The sequence below is a fragment of the Epargyreus clarus genome, unplaced genomic scaffold (genome assembly GCF_041222505.1).
Source record: "Epargyreus clarus isolate Ecla_fem2 unplaced genomic scaffold, WU_Ecla_fem_2.2 ptg000031l, whole genome shotgun sequence".
NCBI lineage: Eukaryota > Metazoa > Arthropoda > Insecta > Lepidoptera > Hesperiidae > Epargyreus > Epargyreus clarus.
In genome coordinates, this window is record NW_027332236.1 from 9,179,098 (window position 1) to 9,204,839 (window position 25,742).

At 31.8% G+C, this 25,742-nt stretch overlaps 1 protein-coding gene across 2 annotated transcripts in view; it reads left to right on the plus strand.

The window, feature by feature from the left end:
- LOC140754664 (uncharacterized) overlaps positions 1 to 25,742 on the plus strand; it is a 140,996-nt gene that overhangs the window by 97,539 nt on the left and 17,715 nt on the right. For both annotated transcript variants that reach the window (XM_073089688.1, XM_073089689.1), the window contains exon 6: positions 4,567 to 4,798. In XM_073089688.1, the coding sequence (XP_072945789.1) occupies positions 4,567 to 4,798 (232 nt within the window). The remainder of the gene's footprint in view (positions 1 to 4,566; positions 4,799 to 25,742) is intronic.

Here is a 25,742-nt window from a genome sequence, read left to right on the forward strand (position 1 = left end):
TACCTGACATGTATTATTACTCAAACAAAAGGTAAAATTACATTAAGTAATTTTATAATAAAGAAATTTCATTCTTTAGAATTATCTAAAATTTGACAAAACTCTTAAAGAAATAAAACCAGCAGTAATAGAGGCGATATAGATCCATATTAGTGAAAAGTTAAAAAAATACTGTAATATCTATATGCCACAGAAATAGCGCCTCTCGCGGTAAAAATAAACAACTATAAGTTACCAAGGTAACCACTGCGTCATTGTAACGTTACAATTACAACCGTTTTACCTGTGGACCATTTTACCCCACTGTACCTTACACCGGCTTCAGTAGTATAACAAACTGTATACATTCTGATATATATGTTTGGTGTATATGGTCGTGTTTTCAAGTTACAATATGTTTTGCCCCCCGTGGGATTACAACTTGATTCAAAATGTGGGATTCTTGCCACAGGTAATGATACATTGTAATTAATAAAAATGTGTGTTTGATAACATTATGGCTTTTACAATTAACAGTTTTAAAAAGACTTGTATGCTTTTTATACCGATATTTTTTTGATTTTTTCAACATGTCAACAAAAAATAAATACGAACAATGCATAATTACAAATGGTCCTCGGGTAATAAGTAACATTTTTGAAGTATTTACATTTTTTATAATATTTGTTATGTTTTATTAATAAAAATTAATGTTACAAATTGTTGAAAATTATTTATTTTCTTTTATTAAATTCTTATTTTAAACGATATTTAAAGTGCACATCGTATTCAAGCGTATAATAAGAAAACTAATTTACATTTATACCTTTTCATGGCCTACATTGTACCGTTGCGTGCCTAAAGTCGTTTCTTTACAGTCGGAACGAAGGGTTTTCAATAAATATACCCACGTATAGACGGAGATTAGGCCAAGATTAACTTTCTTATAGATGATACGAGGTTATAAATTGCTTTAAATTAATATATTTAGGTAGTAGGTATGTAACTATTATGTGTAGGTAGTTGAGTGTTAATAAAATTTATTACGAAATTCACAAGGTTAAGAAAATTGACTTGTTTACATTTCAAATGGGTAATATTTTTTATTTGATTAATCAAATATTGTTGTGCAAAAAGTCAATATTCATTTTTTACTTTAAATTTATTTTTAGCAGACTTGTTTTTTATGGTTTATTGTGATTTTTATGTGTTATTTTATAGAAATTTTAAAATTTAAGAAAAATCGTTAATTCATTATTACAAGTGTTTTACAATAAAAATAATTAAAATGCATTAAACACTTCAATTGTAAATTTAATTAAATTTAAACTTATTCATAAATTACTATTCTGATAAATTGATTGAGCGGTTATGCAAAATAAATTAAAATTTTCATTTCCTCTTATCTTATGACTCAGCCATTGATTTAGGTAATCATTTAATTAAAACCATAGCTATGATTAAATCATAATCTTTTCCTATATATAGAAATTCAGCTTCCTTCCTCAACTCGAAAAGAAGTTTATGATTTTGCTTTTTTATATTTCTATAATAGTTTCTTTACTTTAAAAACTTTTTAACTCTCGTTTTCCTTTGCCATTTAAGGGGCAAATAACTGGATGACCAAGCTTTGCTCGGTATTTTTTAAACGACGTTTTTCAAAAATGTAGGCTAGCTAGATTGATTTATCGCCTCCGAAATACCCTGCAAACTAAATTTTCATGAAATTCAAATCGTTGAAGCCGTTTCCGACATTCAGACTATATATATACAAAAGTTGCTCGTTCAATGGTATTTATTCGATTAACTTGTAATATATAGCTTCGAAAAAAATTTGCGAGCCTAAAATGTAATGCTCGAACTGTAGTAATGTATGATTATTTTTCATTTAAAAAACTAAAATAATAATACCCTTTCTATATAAGAATGGGACTTAAGAGTCCCACACTAGAATTGTCATGTGGGTGCCACGAATACGCAGATATCCAGAGAGTTTTTACGTTTCGACAAATATGACTGTTTTGGTATTTGTTTACGTATTGGCCCATACGATTTCCTAGTTCTGACACAATCCGCTAGGGGCGCTGATTGGAATTTGTATGGGCAAATTCGTAAACAAATACCAAAACAGTCATATTTGTCGAAACGTAAAAACTCCTGGTAAGGGTACAGATATCAAAAATCATCATTCAGTCTGTCTATCCAAGGATCGAACCTGAAACCCTGCGTATCAGTGGTGGCGCTCCACCAAACCTTTAAATCTAAACATAAGGTACACAACTAAAACGCGAATTTTATATTATTTTCAAAACATTCTCCAAGCGTCAAACCCAAGCGTACTAAGCACCGCGATAAATAATTTTAAGTCTCTATAATTCCGCCTTATCTGCCTTACACTTGGAAAGCAATTTCTTTGCCATGGCAAAATTATAGGACGCCTCGAGCGAAACTTAACACTACTACATATTATGCGCCAAACATATGGACCGACATCGACACGCGAACCTTACATATAGACTTCCTATATACTTTTATTTGTTATGTATTTGATTAAAGTGATATTATCGCTAGGTAATAGTTATTTATGTGTTATAACGGTGTGGCACTACTGTGTTTCGCTTCGACGGGTGTGGTAAGGAAGACATACTTATCCGAAGCGTTGCAACTTAGTCTTCTGGAGGCAGTGATGCAATAATAAACATAAATTATAGGAATACGCCTAACGACTAAGTTGACTAATTTGGGACTATATAGCTGCCGGTGTAGGTATAGATGAAGGTGTTAGATTCGATTATGTCTGATAAAAATCCAAAACATGTATCAAAATTGAAATTTTTAACATTTAAAGAAAATATTGTCGAATTATTTCACAATAAACATAACATTTTTAAAATTTATTGTTATATTATTTAACTTAATTTTTTTGTAAATGTTTGCTTTAATAAGCATTTCAAATCAATGTTTTTTTTAAATTAATCGTTACATTATTAAATTAAAACAACTGTTACATTTGTTTATAAATGTTTGACTCAATAAACATTTAATTTAAAATCAATATGTTTTCAATTTATCGTTACATTATTAAACTAAAATAACTATTACAATTTTTATGGATTGGATAGAAAGGGTATTGAAAAACCGATAATAGTTTTAGCTTTTTAGAGAAGGATTAATGTTATTAACTAACTTACTCAGTTTTAAGTGGAAATGTTTTTCGTCAAAAAGTAGCCGATAGTTAATTAACTCAGAAATTCATAAAGATTTTTGCGTCCAGAATTAAAAGCGAAAGCAATTATGAAATATGTTTTTAGTTTAATTTATATTTTTGAGTAAATATAAGATCGTTATGTATTTTAAGAAAATAAAACAAAGAAGTAACTTATATTACTTAATTATTAACGTATCGTACAGTGGTTACTATATGGGTCTTTTTTATAGAGGAGTACTGGTTGGATTCCCGGTTAGACAGATGTTTAAATGATGAGTTAAGATTTTTTTCTGGGCCTGGGTTTAAATATTTGTCGTTGTGTGTGTCGATGGCACCCACAACCCAGCATATTCTAGTATGGAAGTATGAATATAGCGGAACAGTATTATAATTTTTTGAATAAGTACCTATTTTCATTATTTTTATTATCTTTAGAAATTGGATAGTTTTTAAAGATGTATTGCAAGGGTGAATAGTTATAGTTCCATTTTTTTATCAGGTTATTTTATCTACGTAAGGGTTTTAGGGGTCCCAAAGTCTTCAAGGAAAAAAATGTATCATTGAATAAGCATCTATTCCTATCTTGCACCCTAGTTGTGTATAATAAGATATACTATCATAAGTTGCTATAAAGAAAATAATTATTATATTATAATAATATTTATTAAAATTGGTAATATAAATGCAGTAGATATTGATTTGTACGACCGTAAGCATTAAAATAAAACTTTTAAGTAACGGAGGTTAAGGCTTTATTTGACTTCGGAGGCACCACCGCACATCTATTTCTGCTTTAACTATAACATAATATCGCTGCTTTTATGAAGAGTGGGCTAAGATAGGCTTAAACGATATGTTCCGTTGTGGGGTCACAGGTTCGAATCCCAGACCTCTGGCTTTTGAGTTATGTGTGTATTAATAAATACTTGTTATAAAAGTGCTGGAAGAAACCTACATACTAGAGAATTATTTAAAAAATAGGTTCTACGATGTACCTATGAGAAGTATACAATTTCATACTTGTTCAGTGAGGTCAATTCTGGCTTAAACCAATCTCATTTTGCAATGAGACCCATGCCCAGCAGTGGGACTATAATGGGCCAACGACACGGCCGAAATAATTAAAATATTCACCAATTAAAAATATTTATGGTCCATGCTCTACAAAACATTTTTAAAAAAATGTTTAGCGTCAAAATCTGGTCCTGTTATCGTCAACAGATCTTCATATATAAAGTCCCGAGAAAAAATATTAAGAAACTGCTTACCGACTACTCTCTACAAAACATCCTCAAAAAATATTTACCATCAAAATATTCTACAAATCCTCTCTTTTGTTTTATGTTTTATGTGAATCTACATAGCATTCATGTCCACAGATCTTCATGCACAAGAACGCAATGCAGATGCATGCACGGGAGCTGCAGCGGGGCCTCGGCGGGGAGGTGAAGCCGCACCAGTGTCAGCAGTGCCTCAAGTCCTTCAGCTCCAACCATCAGCTGGTGCAGCACATACGGGTGCACACGGGGGAGAAGCCGTACAAGTGCTCCTACTGTGATCGCCGGTTTAAACAGCTCAGCCACGTGCAACAGCACACGAGGTTGCATACAGGTCAGTTTAGGTTAAGAGACACACACTCACACATATGCTACACATACGTGAAAGTGCATACAGATACTCAGTCACACATATAAAAAATAAAAAATATATAAAGTAATTTTTTCATGCATTAGCATGCACACGTCCACTAATTAAAGAAAGACAGAGTATAGAATGTTATGCTACGTAGTTTTTATTCAAGAATACCGTGCATTACAATAAAATATTTAAAATCCCTAATATAATTTAAAAAACATGAAATTGAAATAATAAATGAGAATTTAAAAAATATACTGTCAGTTGTAAACTATTGGCTTAAAATTTCGACTGTCTTGCTGAACATCCATCTTTTGAATCTCGAACACTTCTATTTTTCAATATTAGAAATGTAACAGTAAGGTAATCTTATGAAAACCTGTTCTTTAAAAAAAATCATATCTGTCCCAGTCTTGGGCATATATCTCCTCCCAGGGTGAACAGGGTGTAAGCCGTATTACACCACTCTGGCCAAGTAAAAATGAATATACTCCAAACAACTTTTAGAATTTTTTACATAATTCTTAAAAATATCGCAAGTTTCTTGGTAAAAATCAACTTTTATCGTTAAAACAAGTGATATATACAATTTCCCATTACTTACTTCAAAATAAATGTATTTAATAATTTGCACAAAACAATTCGCTTGCAATAGCTTTTATACAAAGTATTCATAGACCTTGCTATCTCAGAATCGTTCTAAACAGGTCGATCTTAGGTCGACCATTACTCGAATAAATATACGAACTAAAATATGGCGCATACATCTTGCATACGGGATGTGTCTACAATTCCAAATTTAAACACGCCCGCCATTATAAAACAGATTCGCATTACGAGATATTTCGTCTAAAAATATCGTTGATTCATTTTAGGGCTTTCGTTCTTTGTAAAATGTTTCTTTTGTCTGCTCATTTCAAATTAAGAATAAGTTCGAATAAAGAAAAGAAACAATTTAAATAAAGAACAAAGTTGAATGAAAGAAAATGTTTCAAATGAAGAAAACTTTTTAAATACAAAATAAAGAATCAATTAATTCAAATAAATATTTTGAAAAAAATACTGATGAAGTTTGGAATTATTTTAAAGTTTACGTAAATATATTTTATATCGCTCAAATTGTATGTATGTATTTGAGGATAAAACCAATTAACCAATAATTCAGACCTGAAAATAAGTGCAGTTGATATTTTGAACATAAATTGAAAATTTGAAATATTTATGGATACATATTTTGGCGACTTTTGTGTAGGTAATGTATTTCCATTCGGTAAATAAGAGGATTCAATTTTAAATTATTTAGAGGATAAATAGTAAATTTACGTGTCTGTGTAGGCTTTACAATATAGGTATTTATTTGTTTGTATGTGTAATTTCATATATACAAACGACCGAGACTGATATATAAACAAGTGACAAAAAGTGGTAAAAATTATTTTCCAAATTATTACTAGGAAAAAATATGGATATATTACTTGAATATTTGTGCCAAAATTGAACCCAGAAGCGTCGTAAAAGTTCCACTGTCTACACATGACCATGTAAACGTTCCAATGTACAATATAGTTTTATCGCATAAACTATCGCTAGTAAAACAGACCAATAGATCACAAAAACGTATGATAAACCGGCGTCCGTAAAAAGAATGAACGGCGGAACAACTTTTATAATTAAAACTACGTTCGTTCATTGGCCGGGTTTTCCGCGGAAAAAATTTCGCTTACGTTCAACGGGGGAAAAAAATTGTCCAATAGAACGCCGTGTGCTAACTCTCGACCAATCGCAACGAGGATTGGACGCAACGTACATTCTACGTTGCTTAGAAAAAAAAACACGTGTTTTTCCACGTTCGAAATAGCCAATGGGCGGCGTTGGAGGCGCATTGATAATAGTTTTTTACGCTTAATGGAACGATTATGCAACCTGTTTGATTGGTTAATGTTTGATTGTTTTATGGTTGGTTTTTAGATGTAGATTTTAATAATGAATAGTGTAGATTTACTTCTTAGATATTTGGATTTGTTTGAATGCGTTATAGAATTTTCGTGTGTTCTTTTGTCGTAACTTGTAATTTTTTTCAAAGCCTCTATTGCAGTCGCACTGCTAGGAGTCCAAATGTGCTCGTTAGGAACATTGTCCACTAAAACCCACGTTGAACGTGTAGAATTTAAAAACGTTATAAAGATACAGCGAGGTACACTTCGTCACGAAATATTCCCTTAAAAATCTTCTTATTTTTCATTATCTTTGATTTTTTCAAAATCTATTTTTTTTTCTCAAACCTGATTTGTTGCCATATACCGCGATAGAATATGATCCGCGTGGAAAATTCGTCACTATACTAACCTAATGCGTAGTGTTCCAGGTTCTATCCCAGGTCAGGCAAATTGAACTTAGCTATGATCAATCCGTAATAAGGCGATCTATCTTATATGTCAACCGTTAATCAATCCGAAACAGTACCCTTTAGTGTGAAATATATTGAAGATTTTTGTTTGAAAATCTTGACAATGTCCACTCCACAGCCCCTTTACTGTATAAATCTTCTAAAACCTTCTTAATTTTATTCCACATACAAAATAAGTCAAAAAGTAGCCAACACGGTGAAACACAGTGTGTTCACACCTCGGCAGCCTATAATTATCCTGTCGTTTTTCCCACGTTTTTTCACCACACAAAGGCATAAATAAGCGAGTGTAATTAAAAAAATATTCTCTACCATTGGTAGAGTTCTTTAATTGTCAGTTTGCTGTCAGTTCCACGTAGAGTCGATTGTGCATTGTTTGACAAGGCGATAGTTAATAGAATTGGTAATTTATGACGGAAAATAGTTTCGTAATAAAAAACTCATACTGAAAAAATCATATGCAAAGTTTTTTTTATATTACTGAAGTAGTTGATGATATATATTTTATGGTAAGTGGCCACTGCGGCCCATGGTTATGTGTTTTTGGACTGTAAAAATCATATAAATTGATTTAACTCATGTAGAGTTAATATGTAGAGTTTTGGTCTTATTCATCGACCGATAAATAACTTATTTAGATACGTGAATGTGTACAAAATTATACATAGAGTCACATAAAACCTTCATAAAATTAGTAACGCCACTATGTAGAGTTCTAGCCCTTATTACTGGTTTAATAAATTATGAATTCAATTTAAAGATCTGGATTTTTGTATCTTGTCTTCACTTAAAAGGTGGTAGAACTCTATCTCATTTCCCATCAGGTGGACTTCACCCTCGCTTCCTGCTTCAATAATATTAAAAAACCCATAAAACCTCCATAAAATTAAATCAAAGTTACAGACACTTTCTTCAACTCTACACAAACCTAATTATTGGTCCGACAATACAAATTATAGAGTACAGTCTTCACTAATTTCTTATAAACCGTTTGTAATTGTCACCCCTTTTCTATGCGACGGTTTTTCATACACGACAAATGTGTTATTATGTACAAAATTAAAGTAATTGCGGCACCAAACTGTCATGTACCCATATTGTCCCACTACCGTCCACCGCGTCAAGAGCGGATTGGTAGAGTTCGCATAGCTTTGTAGGCTACTGCTTTCTATGGACATCTGTAATAAACCTAGATAGGATTAGATTTTTTTAAATAGAAGTAGCAGACGAGCATGTGAACCATCTGATGGTAAGTGGCTACTGCCGCTCATGGACATCTGTAATCAACCCCAGATAAGATTAGATTACTACCTAAAGTCGTCCAAAATGCGCCACTAACCCAGAGGACTAAGCTGGAACGCCTCGGAAAAGTATGTCTCTTACCACACCCTTCAAACCGAAACACAGCAGCGTTTAACGCTGCTATTATGAGGCAGGAATAGGTGTGGCGGTGGTGCCGCCGGAGTTGAACCACAAACGGTACTACTACCTTTAAACCCTAATGAAGCACCTACAGGGTGGTCTCAAAGTAACTTAGAATGATAACAAAAAACAAAACAAAAAACAATCATTAACTCAAACAGAACAGAACAAAAATCCAAACAAGAACAAAAACAAAAAACACTTATTACGTACTTACTTAACTACTCGGCCTTAATAGGGCCGAATGACGAAAAACAGCCGATGGGCCTTTTTGTTGTGTTGTCAATTATTTCAGCGAGTTTGCATGACAATGAGACAAAAAACACTTGGATGAACTCGGCCTTAGGTACTTGCTTCACTAAGAACGGTATATTTAAAGCGATAGAATGTATATCGCTTGTATAGCGAATTTTTAGCGTAATTATATTTTCGCTTGTGAGTCTGGATTTTTTTTTCTGTTTTATTTTGAGCGAATTTGAGAGGAAGTAGGAACATGATATTACAACACAATACAGTTATTTTGTATAATGATGTCTCATGTAGGTAAGTAACCGAATACTCGAATACGAATACGAATCTATTGGGTTGTTCGGAAAGTAATTTCGTTTTTCCCGATGGAGGATTTAATTCTATTTTTTCACAGCTAACTTCACACTTAAGTCGCATTGTCATTATATGTTTTTACAGCTGATATAGCAAGGCTTGTGTGTGAATAAGTTCAATTGATTTTATGCAATAGTTTTTGGTAAGAGAGTCTAATCCTTCCATTCTGTGATCCGTGCCCAGTATGTATAATAATATGTATTATGTATAATAATGAGTTTATGTTGAAGAGGGTATTTCCAATCAACATTTTTCAAATCAGAATATAATACCGTCATATTTCTGCTAAAAACGATATTATGTATGTACTTACTTGTAGCTAAAGCACATCAGTTATTTGAATGTTTGTCTATTACAAAAAAAATGCTAAAATTGTAAATTATTTACCAACTACCAGTTTATAATAGAATGAGTGATACGAAATATTTCTTATTCGTCCGAGGTTCAAATCTAAACCTCGCCACACCTCTTAGTTTTCGAAGTAAGAAGAAGTAAAAAGGTAATTATTACTTGCTTAAACGGTAAAGTAAACTATGAGATTTGCACGCCAGACAATACAAAAATATATATTTTCTTCGCTAACAGTTAACGATGAAACCAACGTCTCACAGTCGTAAAAACAACAGAATTGGAACAAAAGAAATGTTTCGCACAACACAACAGTTGTATCTATTTAATATACAACAATTTGTTTACTTTAAAAGTTTGCAGGAAAATTACAAGGAAATCAACGGCAAAGAATTTGTTATGTTATGCTTATATCAAATTATGCCGAATAACAAATAATATTTGTGTCATATGTATAATATAATAATAATTTGATTGTTAATGACGTATAATAAATAATGTTTGTTCACTGCATTGATTTCAAGGTTAGAATGTTTAATAGATTACAAATATTACTTGGTTAATTAATAATTACTTTATTTTGACTTCAAATAATTTTCTTTTTATTAAGTATTTAATTGGCAGTGATAGCCTAGTGGTTAAGAAACTCTGCCTCTCAATCGAGGGGTCCGAGGCTCAAATCCCAGGCTTCCCAACCTCTGATTTTCTCTATGGAGAGTCATATTGTAAAACAATTGCTGTCCCACTGCTGGGCACAGGTTCCCTTTCAGAGTAGGGTTTAGGCCATAGTCAACCACGCTGGCTAAGTGCAAATTAGTAGGCTTCATACATCCTTGAGAACCATTCGTTTCATAACTTACAGTACCCTTACCATGAGTTTTCAAAACATCCCACAATTTTATGTTACGTTTACTCAATTCAATATTCTGTTCCGTTTGCTTCAGTAGACTGAGTAAACGTAACAATAAGTACGTGCTCAAGTCTTTCTGTCTGCTTCACATGTTCGCAGAAAAGAGAAACAAAACGTAAAGCGCCATTTTGTCAATATAGACATTTAATGTTACGTTACTGGCACTATAGTTCAGATACAATCCGCTAGGGGCGCTGATTGGAAATTGTATGGGCAAATACGTAAACAAATACCAAAACAGTCATATTTGTCAAATCTTAAAAACTCATGGTAAGGGTACAAGTTTCTTCACAAAGTTTTCCTTCGCCGTTTAGCCAACTGATAAATAATTTGTAATATACACATTATTTGTACAATCAGAGGTCTACGATTCGATACTCGGACCTCCCGATCTTAAGACTAAGATTCCAACCACTAGGCTATCGTAGCTATCCTAGAGAGTAGACATCAAACTACCTACTTATATACATGTAGTACCTACCCAGACGCCGGGTTCGAGTTTCATATACCCCATTTACCCCAACCTATATATAGTTACTTCCGTGGTAGACTAGGCTTTTAGGGTGACTAGAGGTTGGTTTAACAATCATAATAATATGTATTAAAATAAAGCTGGTATAGTCCGCGTAAAACTGCTAGTCCGCTCTGAATATAGAAATGAATCGCGTCGCCATAGTAAATTGTATGACTACACCTGCTCTCAACTTCAGAGCGGACTAGCAGTTTGACGCGGACTATAATTGAGTTTATAACATAATGGTAATGTTTCTACCTAATAACAGCTGTGTTAAGCTCTGCTGTGTTCTGGTTTGAAGGATGTGGTAAGGGAGACATTCTTTAGTAGTGCCTCTGTGGCCGACCTGAGGTAGAGATCTAATCCTCTCTGTGGTTGATTGCAGATGTCCATGGGCGGCAGTAGCCACTTACCATTGGACTGCATGCTCGTCTGCTACTTCTATATTACAAAAAATAGGCTTCATGTAACTACTTTCTTACTTAAAAAGTTCTTAACTTATCTCATGCATTTTTTTTACCACGATGACGTCTACATATGCTATCCCACAAATTTTCCCACAGCTGGACATAATCCTGACAAAAGACGCGTTTAAATCATTACGTTTTATAACTAAACATTTTTGCTACCCCTATTCCACCCGTCTACATCCATACTCTACACGCAATTCACCTTAGTTTCAAGATGTATGCGTCCATTACCCCAAACTCTACATACATATACCGATAAAGTACCCGCGAGCTTGTCACGGGATCATTGTAGGTTGCGTCGCAATGATTGTATTGATTTCCACTATCCCCCCGTGCACCCCCAATTGCGCGATGACTATGTAGAGTATATGTAGAGTCGCCTCTACATGTGTGCACATGGCCGGTGGTTAAAATATACAGTTTATATACGATCGGCGAATAATTTGTAGAGCTCTGTTTTATCTGTAATGTAGAGTTTAATAGGTGCGTGCGTGGAAAGGACAGTTGGTAGAGTAAATAATTAATGTAAAACTGAATCGCTACTGACGCGTGTATTTAAGTTGAAATGTAAAATGAATGCATAAATAAATTCGGCTCTACATTACTCTACCAACTCTAGTAGCTAGTCAAAGGAAAGTGGAATCAAATCCAAGACAACCTTACTTAGAAGTTAAGTCTTTTTAAGTCAATTATGATTTGTTTCTTTAACTCTATCTAGCTCTACTACCCATAGTAATATGCTGATAAAAATATTGTCTACTTAAATTAGAGTTCCGGGATCAAATATTAGTTAGTTATGCGTATTCAATGATAGATTTTAGAAACCTTACTCTACATTTGAATAGTATCCAATGTGACTATAAATTGGGGTGACTTTTTGCAGTGTTTTGTCCCTTTCAAATCTAAAGGGTGAGACAAAGCATAGACGATTTCTTTATACTTTATTGAAATTTTTAATAATTGTTATTTGTTAATCTCGCTTAACACAATATGGATCGATGTTATGTTTCGACGTCTCAATGTCTGTTAGAGTCTGGGGTTCGATTCTCGGTCACATATTTATCTTTAACTGATTCCAAACAGTGTTTACTTACGGCCTAGTAAGTTGGGTCTTCTCTTTGAGGGGTCCGAGGTTCGAATTCCGGGCGGACACCACCGATATTTCGATGTGCGTATAATAGTGGACTTGCTTTAAAAAATCTGCCCAACAGTGGGAAAATAATGTGTTGCGGATTAGATTTTTCATTTTACATTCTACAAACAAACAAACAACACTTAACATTTATGACAATCTACGGCCTAAATCTTATACTGAGTAGGAACCCATGCCCAGACATAGGGTAGTAGTAAGAAAAATGCTAAATATAACAAAATAATAAATAAATAGTTTACGAAGAAATAAATAGAAGAGTCCCTATTTCTTTGACCCGTAAGTAATTTACGCTAACTTACATTAAAACTTTACACGTTACAAAGAAAGTAACAAATTAAATGTTCGAGCAACAAAGAATCGGGTCCAGGAGGCTAGTTTAATAAAAAAACTTCTCAACAGTTAAGAAAGGGGCAAAGTTGGTAAATTAGAGAAATATTCGCCAACACCGGGTGTCTTTGTTCAGAATTTTTACCTCCGTTCTCAGTTTAATATCGTCCGTCCGCTCAATTGGAAGAGATTCGAAGTTGCCACCTGTGATTTTTCACAGAATTTATTATAAAAATTTATTGTTGTTTAAATTTAAGTTAAAATTTTATAAAATTTCAAATTTTACTTTTATTGTTTTCTGATTTTAAACAATTGCGTTTTATTTTTATTGATAAAATCATTTTGTTTCGTAAAATAATTTTATTTTACAGATAATTTGTGCGTGCATTCGGAAAATAATCAACTTAAATAAATGTATTGTGAATAATATTTTTCTATTAGCTTCATTTTTTTACTTTTACTTATATGTAGGTATATCATAATAATACACGACAATTTTTAGTAATTCGGACTTGTTTCGGTAATTTAAAATTACAATAAATCTAATCTGTAATCTGTTCAATTGTAGGTTATACTTTATTATTCGCACATAGCATGTTCCAGCATCCTTCCTTACGCTTCGGCACCTTAAAAAATTAAACTACATATAATACAAGGTTAAATTAAATACTCTAATAGAACGTAGATAACAGATATACTAACTTTTCGTTTAACATACTCGTTCTTACACGTAATCGTAATTTTCTTAATATTAGTTCACTTTTGTAACACAAAACGGCACTTATTGAGCATCACAATGTTTATAGTAGGTTAATATAAAATTAATAAAAAAAAGGGTAGAAGAATTTTTTCTTTTTTTCTCCCGTTTACAACACTTGGCACGATGTATACTGCACAGCCTTCCGAGCAACGTTCGCATACGGTCCGGGCTGAAAATCAGTTGCCGAGATCCAATCTCGGTTTTTTTCTGAGCTCCGGAACCTTTTTCACAGACTTTAGCTGCAACACTCGATTATGTATTTTATACTCGAGTATTTATTTTTTAATTTACTTTATTATTTTCAGTTTTTTTTTTTATATTTTGTGTAATTTTATTTCTTAAAAAAATTTAGTCAATAAGTTCATAATTAAGTTTGTGTTTCCATATGTGTATTTTTGGATTTCATTGTTATAATTTGTTGTTGTTGCTTAAGTTCTTGAAATAAATAATCTATCTATCTATCTCTATCTATCTAAAATTTAAATTTATAGCCCAAAAATTCAGAGTAGATTTTTTTCTATTTTACATATTAACACCGTTGTTCTTTTACAAATCAACTTACAATTTGATCCAATTTTCAAATGAATAATAAAAATAACCGCTTCTCAGAATTTGTGCTTCCTTGTTCTGAGTTTTATCTGCCAGTCCACCCAAGTGGAAGATCTCGGAACTTTCCACCTGATATTTTTACTTTACTTCAGAAAAGAGGTTCTTACAGAAAATATTTTACTGGATATTATTTAATAATACTTTCAGAAGATCGAATCAGTATGATTCGGATAGAATCTGTTCTATATAGAATTAGTTACAGATGTCTATTAGGCGGCAGCAACCCCTTAGCATCTTGTAAATAAAATCTAGTACTTAAGTTATAGTATTATAATTATGTATGATTTTAATATATCTTTTACAAAAAGAAGTTAAAAAGAAATTAAATAAATTACCACCGGCGTAAACTGGCGGGCCCAGTGATCCGATTCGGCGATTTAATGGACCAAAATTTCGTCCTTAGCCATATTCCACGGTCCCTGCCCGCGGAAACTTGTAATCTTTATATAAAATTCGGGCGTGTGTTTGTAATTTTTTTCTAAATTCGTTTATTGAAACTTAATTTAGTTTTTTGGTGTTTGTGAGTCTCTCTAGATGGTTCTTAGTTACAATTGAACCATGTAGGTGCAATATGAGCACATAAAAAGACGTGTGATAAAACTTTTACAAAAGAAAAAACATTATAAAATGATTGGTGCATATTACATCATACTTATATATATTTATTGTATCATAATTCGTAACGCTTCAGCGTTACCGTTTCCGTTACACCGTCACGGCTACCTCAAAAAAAAACTGCAAAATCATATTAATTTTAGATTTATTCCATGAAATTGCTATCGTTTTCCTGTGGGTTCGCATGTATTTTAGTAAATAATAAAATGAGATAGAAAACCTACATAGCTACCGAGCAATGCAACGAAAACCGCAGTGTTGCGGTGGCCTCCAATATTTCCTTTAAATTAAACTAAACGTTGTCCAATAAATGATAACGCGGGCTTAATTCCGTTGTTTGATTTTGTTTTAGACTAATTATACTGAATATGGCACTCATAATTATTTAGGTATTGTAATTAGGTATTGTAGACAATTGCAAATGTAATAATATGAATGCTATGCATATGAAAAGAGCCAATGACAGCTATGCTATTCAGGTAGGTACTGGAGAATATGACTATTCGATATAATTATTGCACTGAATCATAGCAACCACGTCCAAAACTGAAGCTTTAAGTTAAATATTTTTAAATTACAGTATTTTATAAAATCATGTGAGAGTAATCTATTTAAAGTAGATTTGAAATAAAATGTGACCATAACTATGCTTAGATTTTATTTTTAAAATACTTTTAAATCTTTGTCATATTATTTAAATTACTAAGCAGATAGTTTTATACATGTCACATGTCATAATAATACATTTACCAATATAACTACAAAAAAAAAAATAATAAATTGAAACCATTGCAGAAACGTGAAACTAAGTAGGTAGTAAACTACCTATTTACGTAGTAAATCGGACTGTAAAATCATTTACTTACTAAACTTATTTACTAAACTGCGCGCATATAAAAACTCCCTAAAATAACCTCAAGTAAAGAGGATAATGAACTTGGGACCGCTGGGAATAAATGTAACCCGAGCACGTAATCCATCTTATCATTTTCGAAAAATTTTTAATGGAAATTTTTGTCCGCAAAGAAATCCTCTGCCCATTGGGAAAAAGGGGAGATTTAGTATTTTGTTCTAAATTTATGTGTAGCAACTTTAATATATAACTTTCTACTGTTTTAAATGAAAATTTATGTAAGGGTAAATTCTAAGTGCGTTTAAAATTAAAATTACATTCAGAAATACATATTTCTTTCTTTCTTTATAAATCACAAAAAACAATTTTTAAATATCTGATACATTTTAAAAAGTTATTAATGTTATTCTATTTATTATTTGTAAAGTTTTATAAAAATGTTGTTACAAATAATTTATAATTGAAAATACATTTATGAAGACTTCTATGACAAAGTTCATTATAAACGTTAACGAACTAAAATTTACTCGAAAATTTTTCAACGTTGTTAAAATTTCGCTCGAAAATACACCGTAATTGGATTACTAGTGAAGTTGTTTAAAAACTGTAAATTTTGTATGAATGCTTTAGTTTTACACACGTGGGGCTATGGCTGTTGAAAATTCCATTCCATTTTCAAACTTTTTCCAGTCGTAAATCCATTGTGGACTTGCTCCGAGTTTTATTGCGTTTGGATTGGAATTTTCCATGATTAAAATTTTTGTTATTCCATTTCTATTTGTTTTAGTTTGCGAAACTTTATGCTGAGCAAAGTTTATGCAATTTAAATTTAATACAAATAATAATTGTATACACAATATTTTTTTATGAAATCTGAGTTCTATCACCTTCAACGTTGTCATTTGGTTCCGAAGGCACTACTGTCACACCTATTTCTGCCTTATAACAACATGGTTAAGCACTGTTGTATTTAAATTTGAAGGGTGTCGTCGTAAAGGGGAGACTTATGTGAGGGTATCTTACTTAGTGCTGCAGGGTAGCATCGCATCTGCGGACAATCTCAGGCAGGTCTCTTATCCTATCTGAAGTTGATTATAGATATATGGGTGACAGTGCCAACTTACCATCTAGTATACTGCGTGCTGGTTTGCTACTTCTATATTATAAATGTTTTTTTAGTAAATTGCGTTATACAAATCTTCCAACTTAAAGTTAAAATTATGTTTCATAAAACAATAATACATATCATGTTTATGTAAACTCTATTAATAAATCAAAATAAGGAAATTATTATGCACTGTTCAATACACCGTTACAAGTTAGGTGTGGGTATTTAAAATAATGCAAATAATTGAATAAATAAAGGAAAGAAAATAAATGTTATAAAGATTTTACAGTTTTATTAGTGAAATTTATTCAAACATATTTGATTTTTATTTTATTTTAAATAGTTCATTTAAAATATTTTCGACATTTGCGCACAGTTTTTTGTGTTTTTTACCGTATCCAAAGGAAAGAGATTATCTATTCTTCGCGAAATTTTACTGTACAAAAGATAAGTAGGTGTAGTCCGCGCCAAACTGCTAGTCCGCATTGAAGTTAATGCTAGTACGAGCAGGTGTAGTCATACAATTTGCTATGGCAACGCGATTCATTTCTATATTCAGAGCGGACTAGCAGTTTTACGCGGGATATATCGTCTTCATACTTTAATCATTAACCAGATATTTTAACAATATGTACGTTTGTCCAATGTGTTAAACGTTCAAGTTCTAATTTTACATCTGTTTTTACCTGTGTGATCCTTTACGTTGCTGTGTTCTCGTTTGAAGGATGTGATAAGAGACACACACTTCATTACACGTTCCAACCATGGTCTAAGCCATATGAGTAGCTCCAATTCTATCTCGGGTTGATTTTAGATGTCCATTAGTGGGAGTTACTATAAGGTATACTACAGTTTCAATTGCTATTTCTTCATTACAAAAAGTGTATTTTTCAAAAATATTTCACGACATAAATACATAAAGGTACAGTACAATTCGTAATTTTCTTGATTGGTCTAACAGTCCCTTCGGTTGTATTTTTGTCTTTTTTATTTGGGTCCGTCTTCGCCACCCTCCAGAAAAGAGGGCGGAGTGTAGAGGGTACGAATGGATTTGATATTTTAAGATAATTGATTTTTGTTTTAAAATAGACCATATTTTCTGTATTTTTATCCATCTAAATTTATCTTAGTTATGTAAGTATCGATCATCGACCTAAATGTTAGTTATATTTGATGTAAGCCTTTAAACCAGAACATAGCTGTAACACAGGTTTGTGCTCTTCATTGTTTACAAGTGTATCGGGCAGGAATATCAAAATTTTAATAATGTATGTCTCATGATATGCAACATCACGAGAGAAATACGGATTTATCGAGATTTGAGTCAGTGACGTATCCATTCGCCATTCCACCAATACCATTCCCAGAAATAAATAAAAATATTAAGTGAAAATTAAAATTTGAACATAGCAGCGCTTAACACTGTTGTTTTAGACAGAAATAGGTGTGCGTGTGTGGTGATGTCGAAGTCGAACCACTAAGTTCTACTTTTAAAACATTCCTGATTGTCCCGCCTACCTCTATCTTCTTTGTGCAATAGCTCTAAGTGTATTTGTAAATCTGTAAATAACGATCAAATGTTATAAGTCGCGCTACAAGAAGCCTATTTACAGAAGTTGAGATGGAAAAAAGGTTGTTTCGAACGATCGGTTTTTATTTGATTTCGCCGTGTTTGCTTTGAAATTAGTCCGCGCCGCTACCTTTCACAATTTGTTTACGTTGTGAAACGTACTTTGGATTTAAAATACTTTCAAATACAAAAAAATAATATTAAAAATATTTAAAGTACTCTGAGGTTTTGAAGATTCAATAGTGTTTCACATTTTTACCACGCTTTTATTAGCTTGACCTGTATGTATGTAATGGAATCTTTGAACTCGATTTTTACCCACTTTGAACGGTCCGTTTAATTTTGAACTCTTGAACAATCATCAAGAACCGATGACAATACACGATTTTAATAATTTTATCCCATTCTCCTCATCAGGATCGTCAGGAATCAGGATTAACGATTTTCCTTGTGCGATTTTAGTGTGGTTTTTAGGTTTTTAAACTATAATTATTTATAATAATGAAGAACCCAGTCAGTATGCAGTCCATCGGTAAGTGGCTACTCTCGTCCATGGACATCTGTGATCAAGCCCAGATAAGATTTGTACCTGAGACTGGAAACGGATGCGTTGCTACCCATAAGGACTAAGTCGAAACGTTTCGGATAAATATCATTTCTTACCGTAACAACTAGTTGTATACTATTAAAAATAATGCATTGTTTGTAGATTAACTTGTCAAAAAATGTCAATAATATAAACATAATTTTTATTCTTATTTTCGGTATAAAAGTCTATCGGAAACCTTGTTTTAAGGCTGATATTAAAAGGAACATAATAAGGGACCGTTTTTGACACGATGTCAAGGCCAAAGCCTCTTTTAAATATAGGTTCTAAAATAAGATTTTAGGGTCGTCCGCCATTGTTTTTGATATAACGGTTAATTAAAAATAAACCGAAGGTCATAACCCTTGCTTTTGTAGAAAAGAAACCCGCTACCCTTCAGTTATCTTTCAATTAATTTCAAGTGATACTCCAACTGAAAGTCGAAAAATTTTCTCTATAGATAATAATAGATCTATGAAATTTGCGTTCACGTTTTAATTATTCGCAAAATTGATAATCAATTGTAAAGGAAATTTTTGGAACGAATCACTTTATGACAAACACCTTCCTACCAGCAATTGAATAGGTATTATTCAAATTTAAATTTAGTTTTATTACAACGTATATTTATTTCCTTGTTATTTTTTAAAATTCAATTACTAAAATATATCATCAAAAGCGTTTACATTATTTAACATCTTAAAAAACTAAATTGAAAATATATAGTTGTCAAAACATTTTCTTATAAAAATAAATTTGATATACTTATTTAAAATTTTTATGGTTTTCTTATTTAGCTGTTTATTGTAAAACTTTTAATGTAATAATGAATTTATTTACACTAATAGTCAAAAATCATACGGCTAGACTGACTTACACGTCATTAAATACAAAAGTTAAAAAAATCAGCAAATACACAATCAATTCATCAATGCAATTGAATGATTGCAACGTTTCAATCCAAAACATTTTCCAATTCAATCAAAGATCCCAAATACCTATTCCCACCCTAAATCAGTAAGAACCATATAAATACAGATACGAGGCCCACTTAGAGAATAGTAATGGCGCAGCCTCCGGGCCCCAGATGTCGGGGATTTTTGAGACGAAATGAGCTTTCGCCTAATTTATTTTTTACCGCCTTCTTTCCCCGAGTAAATATTGACATCATCTGCCGTTTGGGTGCTGTGGATATGACCCAATCTTTTCGAAATATTTGAAAAACCACATCCAGCATATACTTAAAGTAAATTTTAAACATTTCGTCGCTGGTCCTGAGATATAATTTGAATTCGATATATTGTACGAAACGCTATTACAACACATTACAAATTACAATAAAAATCAAATCTTTACATTAAATGTTTGTTATAAGCCAGATATGATGACTGATGATGTTACAGAAATATCTATCACCTTTGACAATACCTTTAAAATCTTTATTCACCTTTCGGAAGAAATAAGAAATGAACACAAAATATATGTAATAAAAAAAAACAAAAATTTATTTGTATACTTAAAAAGGAAATGATATTCATATTTCTTTAATTTTTAACGCCATAAATTTTAATAACGTTAAAAATTCTTCTCTGTAAAATTTTTGTACAGTCATTTCAATATTTCTTTAAAATCCTATATTTTTAAATTGTGACGTAAACAACAATGGTATTTATTTATTATTTAAAATTGTGGTGTAAATAATAAATATCGAGAATGTCCACACCATTCGAATTTTGACAAGACGCTCCCGAAGGTCGTATCTGAGTTTTTTGCCGGAACCGGACGTTCGGCCCGGTGATTAGGAAATTATACGAAGGGACCGTTTTCTATCTTTGACGTACCCTTTCTTGCGGCTTGCGGCTGCGGCTTGCGGCTTGCGTCTCACGCGCTACACTTACTATCATTAGTCTCTTACTACTGTTTTACGCATTAGTTCACATATAGTAGAATCGACCATGGTTCGATTGCAGCGTCAACACTTACACCTATTTCTCTATTACCGCTCACCTATTAAGCGCTGCTGTGTTCTATTTTGAATAATGTTAAAACAGACATACTGTATTATGGTATTACAATGTTAGGAAAAAATATACGTGTGTGACCTACGCAAACCAGGGATTGAATTTAGATTCTATAGTGCTAAAAATTAACCATGAAGTGGACTGCATACTCGTTTTCTAACTTGCGGTTTCAGACATTATTAACATATGATATTAGTCTCATAGTTATTAGCTATACAAATATGATCAAAATTTGCCATTCAACTAAACACACCATAACACAATGAGGAAGTATCTACAAATTATATATTGATATTCCACACAACCAAAAAAATACAAAAATACAAAGAAAGACATATACGGTCTGTTAAGATTTCCTTCACAAATATATTTATTTTACCAAAATTGTGACTAGCAATGCTTACTAGTCTGTTTATTTTTTACCGCAAGCCGCAGTCGCAGATCGCAGTCGCACCGCCCGAAGCCATTAAGGTGTCGAAGATTGGTTATTAAATCGGACTTACTGCGCCCTCTTTTAATTGTCTCAGCTTTTTTGTTACCCAACAATTTCAATTTGAATTCAGAATTTTTACAGTTCTCACAATGACATTCTTCATTCAAAGTTGCGTTTTGAACATTCAGTTACAATTCAGAATTGTCTATTAAAAATTGAAAGCATTTTCTAAAGAACAAGATTTTATTTACAAGTTGCATTGTTTAACAATAAACACAATATTGCTTAGACTTCTTCGGTTTAAAAATAAGTTTTAAAATATAATACTTATTAATTTTTATAACTTGTTTTCGTCCGTAAAATTACAATTTTTATAAAAAATATATTATTTATAAATAAAAGAAAATAAAAAATGTGCCAGTTTAAAAATTATATTATAAAATATCACGTTAACAAATTTAAATAGTTTCAATATTTTACACGGCATTTTTACATAAACCCGTTTGTAAAGTGAACAATGAAAGAAGCCGAGCAAAAATAATTATTAATTACACTTAATTACAAAAAGGAAAAGAATGACACAAAAAAGAAACAAGATGTTTTATTTTATTGTAACAAAGAGTTAAATTAATTAGTGATATTAATTATACAGTGCTTTGTTTTTATTCTTAGCGGGTCTTTGGGACCCTTTTGTTCTACCATATGTTTCATTTTGGGGTTGGATTTCTTAAGTTCCTTTGTTTAGTGCCAATCTTATTGTTTTTATAGAGCTTAAGGTGTTTTTTTAATGTAGGGAATAATTAATGGATTAAAATTATTTACAAAATGTCTGACGGTCCGCATTATACAGTATCACCAGATTTTCATATGTTCCCATCCCGGGGTTGATATCCGATCAGGCAAATATGTAAATTAATTAAGATGTTTTCCTCATGATACCCATAAATAAATACGTGTAATTTGTTTTCGCTACTAAAGTAGGTTTTGTCACGACTTTCTTTATGTACCTATTATAATTTTGAAGCCGTTAATAGTAAGACAAAAGTTACATCAAAATTGGTATAGCCATTTAAAAGTAGTCCGTGTATACAAAAGCGTGACGTATAGATAAGTGTAACACATAAAATATAGTAACTCTTCATTTTTAAGACTAGGTACTAAATTTGACGATGGTAGAGTTCACAGTAAAACAGAACATAAGACTACTAAATTCGACGGTAATAGAGTTTGCAGTAAAAAGACAATAAGACAATACTAATTTTCTTTACTTATTTATCCAATCGTTTTGAAGGTAGAGTTTGAGTAGATCGCTCTACAAGCTAGCTCAGCCTACAGCCATTCCAAAGTTAATTAAGTGAGATAATATGTTAGTCAGTTCATCAAAGATCTCACGTGTTACTGAGGAACTAATCTGGAACGTCTTAGGTGCCTGACTTTACACATTCAGGTGGCCATTATAAACTAGCTATCACAAATGGTGATATGGAAAGATAAAAAGGGTATATGACAAAAATACTGCTCCCACAGTTAGTCAACAATTATACGAGTAAACAGAAGAGCTATCATAATTGGTGTCACGAAAAGATAAAAAGATTATTTGAAGAAAAAAGAAAAAAAAGGATTTATTTAACTAATCCTACTAAGAGTTATATTAGAATAGAAAAGATATTTGTTCAAAAAAGATAAATTGACATTTTTAAATGACCCCTAAATATAATTTATCAGTAAATTCGTGTTTTAACACTCTTTAAATTAGAAAACACTTAACACTGTTGTACGGTAGAAATAGGAGTGGCGGCGGTACCTTTGAAACCAAAAAGTCCCTTCATTCTTCTACGTAATGAATTTCTCTGAACATAATTTTTGCATAACACGAATAGAATTTAGCGTAACTTTCATATTCATGGACTAAACACTTCCTTTTTTCAATACATCGAGGACGCCATTTGTAAAACAAAGATGTTTACATGACAATCGGAGGTATACAATGGCGGTAGAGACAATACGAGAAAAACAGGTTTTCCGCGTTAAATATAGGCACGTGTTTTTTTATTTACAGAAATATGTTGTTTTTACAAATTTTTGTTGCAACGAAAGATATAAAAATAGTGATGTACTTGTAATACCAATTTATGTTTTAATATAAAAAACCTTATAAAATATTTTGACTCATTGCGACACAGTTGGATTCGCTGTATCATTATTGTAAAAACACATGAAGGCGATTACACAAACATCCAGACCTATGATTCAGTACATGTATACCTGGCCGGGAATCGAACCTCGATCCCCGTGTCACATTCGTACGGTAACCGCTTCCTCACGCTCTTCAAATACATAATAAATTAGTTTTAACAAACAGTATTTATACTGATTTTTAGCGATTTATTGAGCCCGAATATTAAGACATAATATAGGTAGGTACTACTTAATAATAAATATCTTAATTATTCCTAACAGATATTATATTATCATATAATGGAATATAATATTAAATTATTTGTATGTCTACAGTATCTATCAATTTAAAAGCACGCAATTTATGTTACATACAAAACTACATTACAATTAACCCTTAACCCCTTATAAATTCAAAACTTATAAACGTTGCAATCAAAGCCAACTGATCTAATAAAGAACAACAGATGGTACGGTTTTCGGTTCTTTTTTTAAAAAGATCACCAAAAAGCCGGAACTCGGTCATCAATAGTGTTGTGATTTTTTACCGGTTTTCGGAACATCTGATCCCAACAGGTGCGGAGCGGGCAAGGATCTTCGGTACTTAAAATGTTTGTGCATTAAACGGGTTAAGTACTAATCCGAACTTTTTAATACGGCGGTTACAAAAAGTTAAAAATGGATACTGATACTTTTTTATTCGTAAATTTTATTAATTTTTATTTGAAATACAAAAAATTGAAATTGTACGATTTATTAAATACGATAAAATGCGATAAAAAATTAACTTTTATTTATATTATTATTGGGTAAGTACAATTTACATAGGAACTCATAATTACTTTTTTTCACGTTAGCAAAAGGAACTAACTTTTGCTTACTACTAAGTCCCTTTTTGGATAACATTTTGAATTAAAATAATATTTAAAGTTGAAACGTATGAATAAAAAAGAAAAAATATTACCGTTAGAATTTAAATAAACTAAACTAGCTCCAGCTAATAACAATAAATAATTTATCTATTCGTATCTATGTCTTTCTTTATTTTCGTGCACAATGAATAAACCAATTTGAAATTAGTACGTCAACAAAGGACGCGTTTAAAAAACCATCACACGGCGTCATTACCTTACTTTGTCATTGTCAAAATATCGCAAAACCGTCTACGAAACGAAATAAAACCGTAAACAAAATACGAAATCTCTAAAAAGCGGCACGCAAATGCTATTTAAACAATGTGCACTATTACAAGCTACAAGCGATACGCGATAATCGAATAGACATTTTACTTACAATGATATAAATGCTATTTCTGCCTAATAACAGCAGTAAACGCTGCTGTGTGTTTTGAAAGGTGTGGTAAGGGAGACTCATTTATCCGATTCCAGCTTAGTCCTTAGGGGTAGGAATCAAATCTTATCTGGGGTTGAATACAGATGTCCATGGGCAGCAGTAGCTATTTACACATCAGGTGGACTACGTGCTTCTTCTACTACTCTTATGTTATAAACGCATATTGTAGAATTTCTAGAGAATTGTCACTTTTAAAAAGATTTTACGTTTTCTTATTCATATTTTCACAATATAAAATTGTGACTAAATCAAAAGTAAAGACCTTTACGAGACATAATTATTACAAGTATATACTAATTCCCACGGCGCTAATATTAACATAAAATAAATTGCGTTACATTCAATAAATTCACAGCTTAACAATCTCAACGTGCGATAAAAGATTTTCCACATAACCTACGATCTTTTGAAATGATCTTTAAATTATTACATTATACATTAGATTCCGTCAATTTACATTTAATCTGACAAACAATTTTACTATTGTTATAAAAAGATATATTGTCTTCAAATCTTTTATTTCGTAGTGAAACAACTCCCTAACCCTTTTTATTTTTTTAAACTCCCAACTTGCTACTTAGCGCTCCCATTCTTCTAAAGCCGTTTCTTTAATTAGCAACAAAGAATAGGATTGCGTGTCTCTTACTTTTTTAATTTAATTACAGTGAACGAAAAGACAA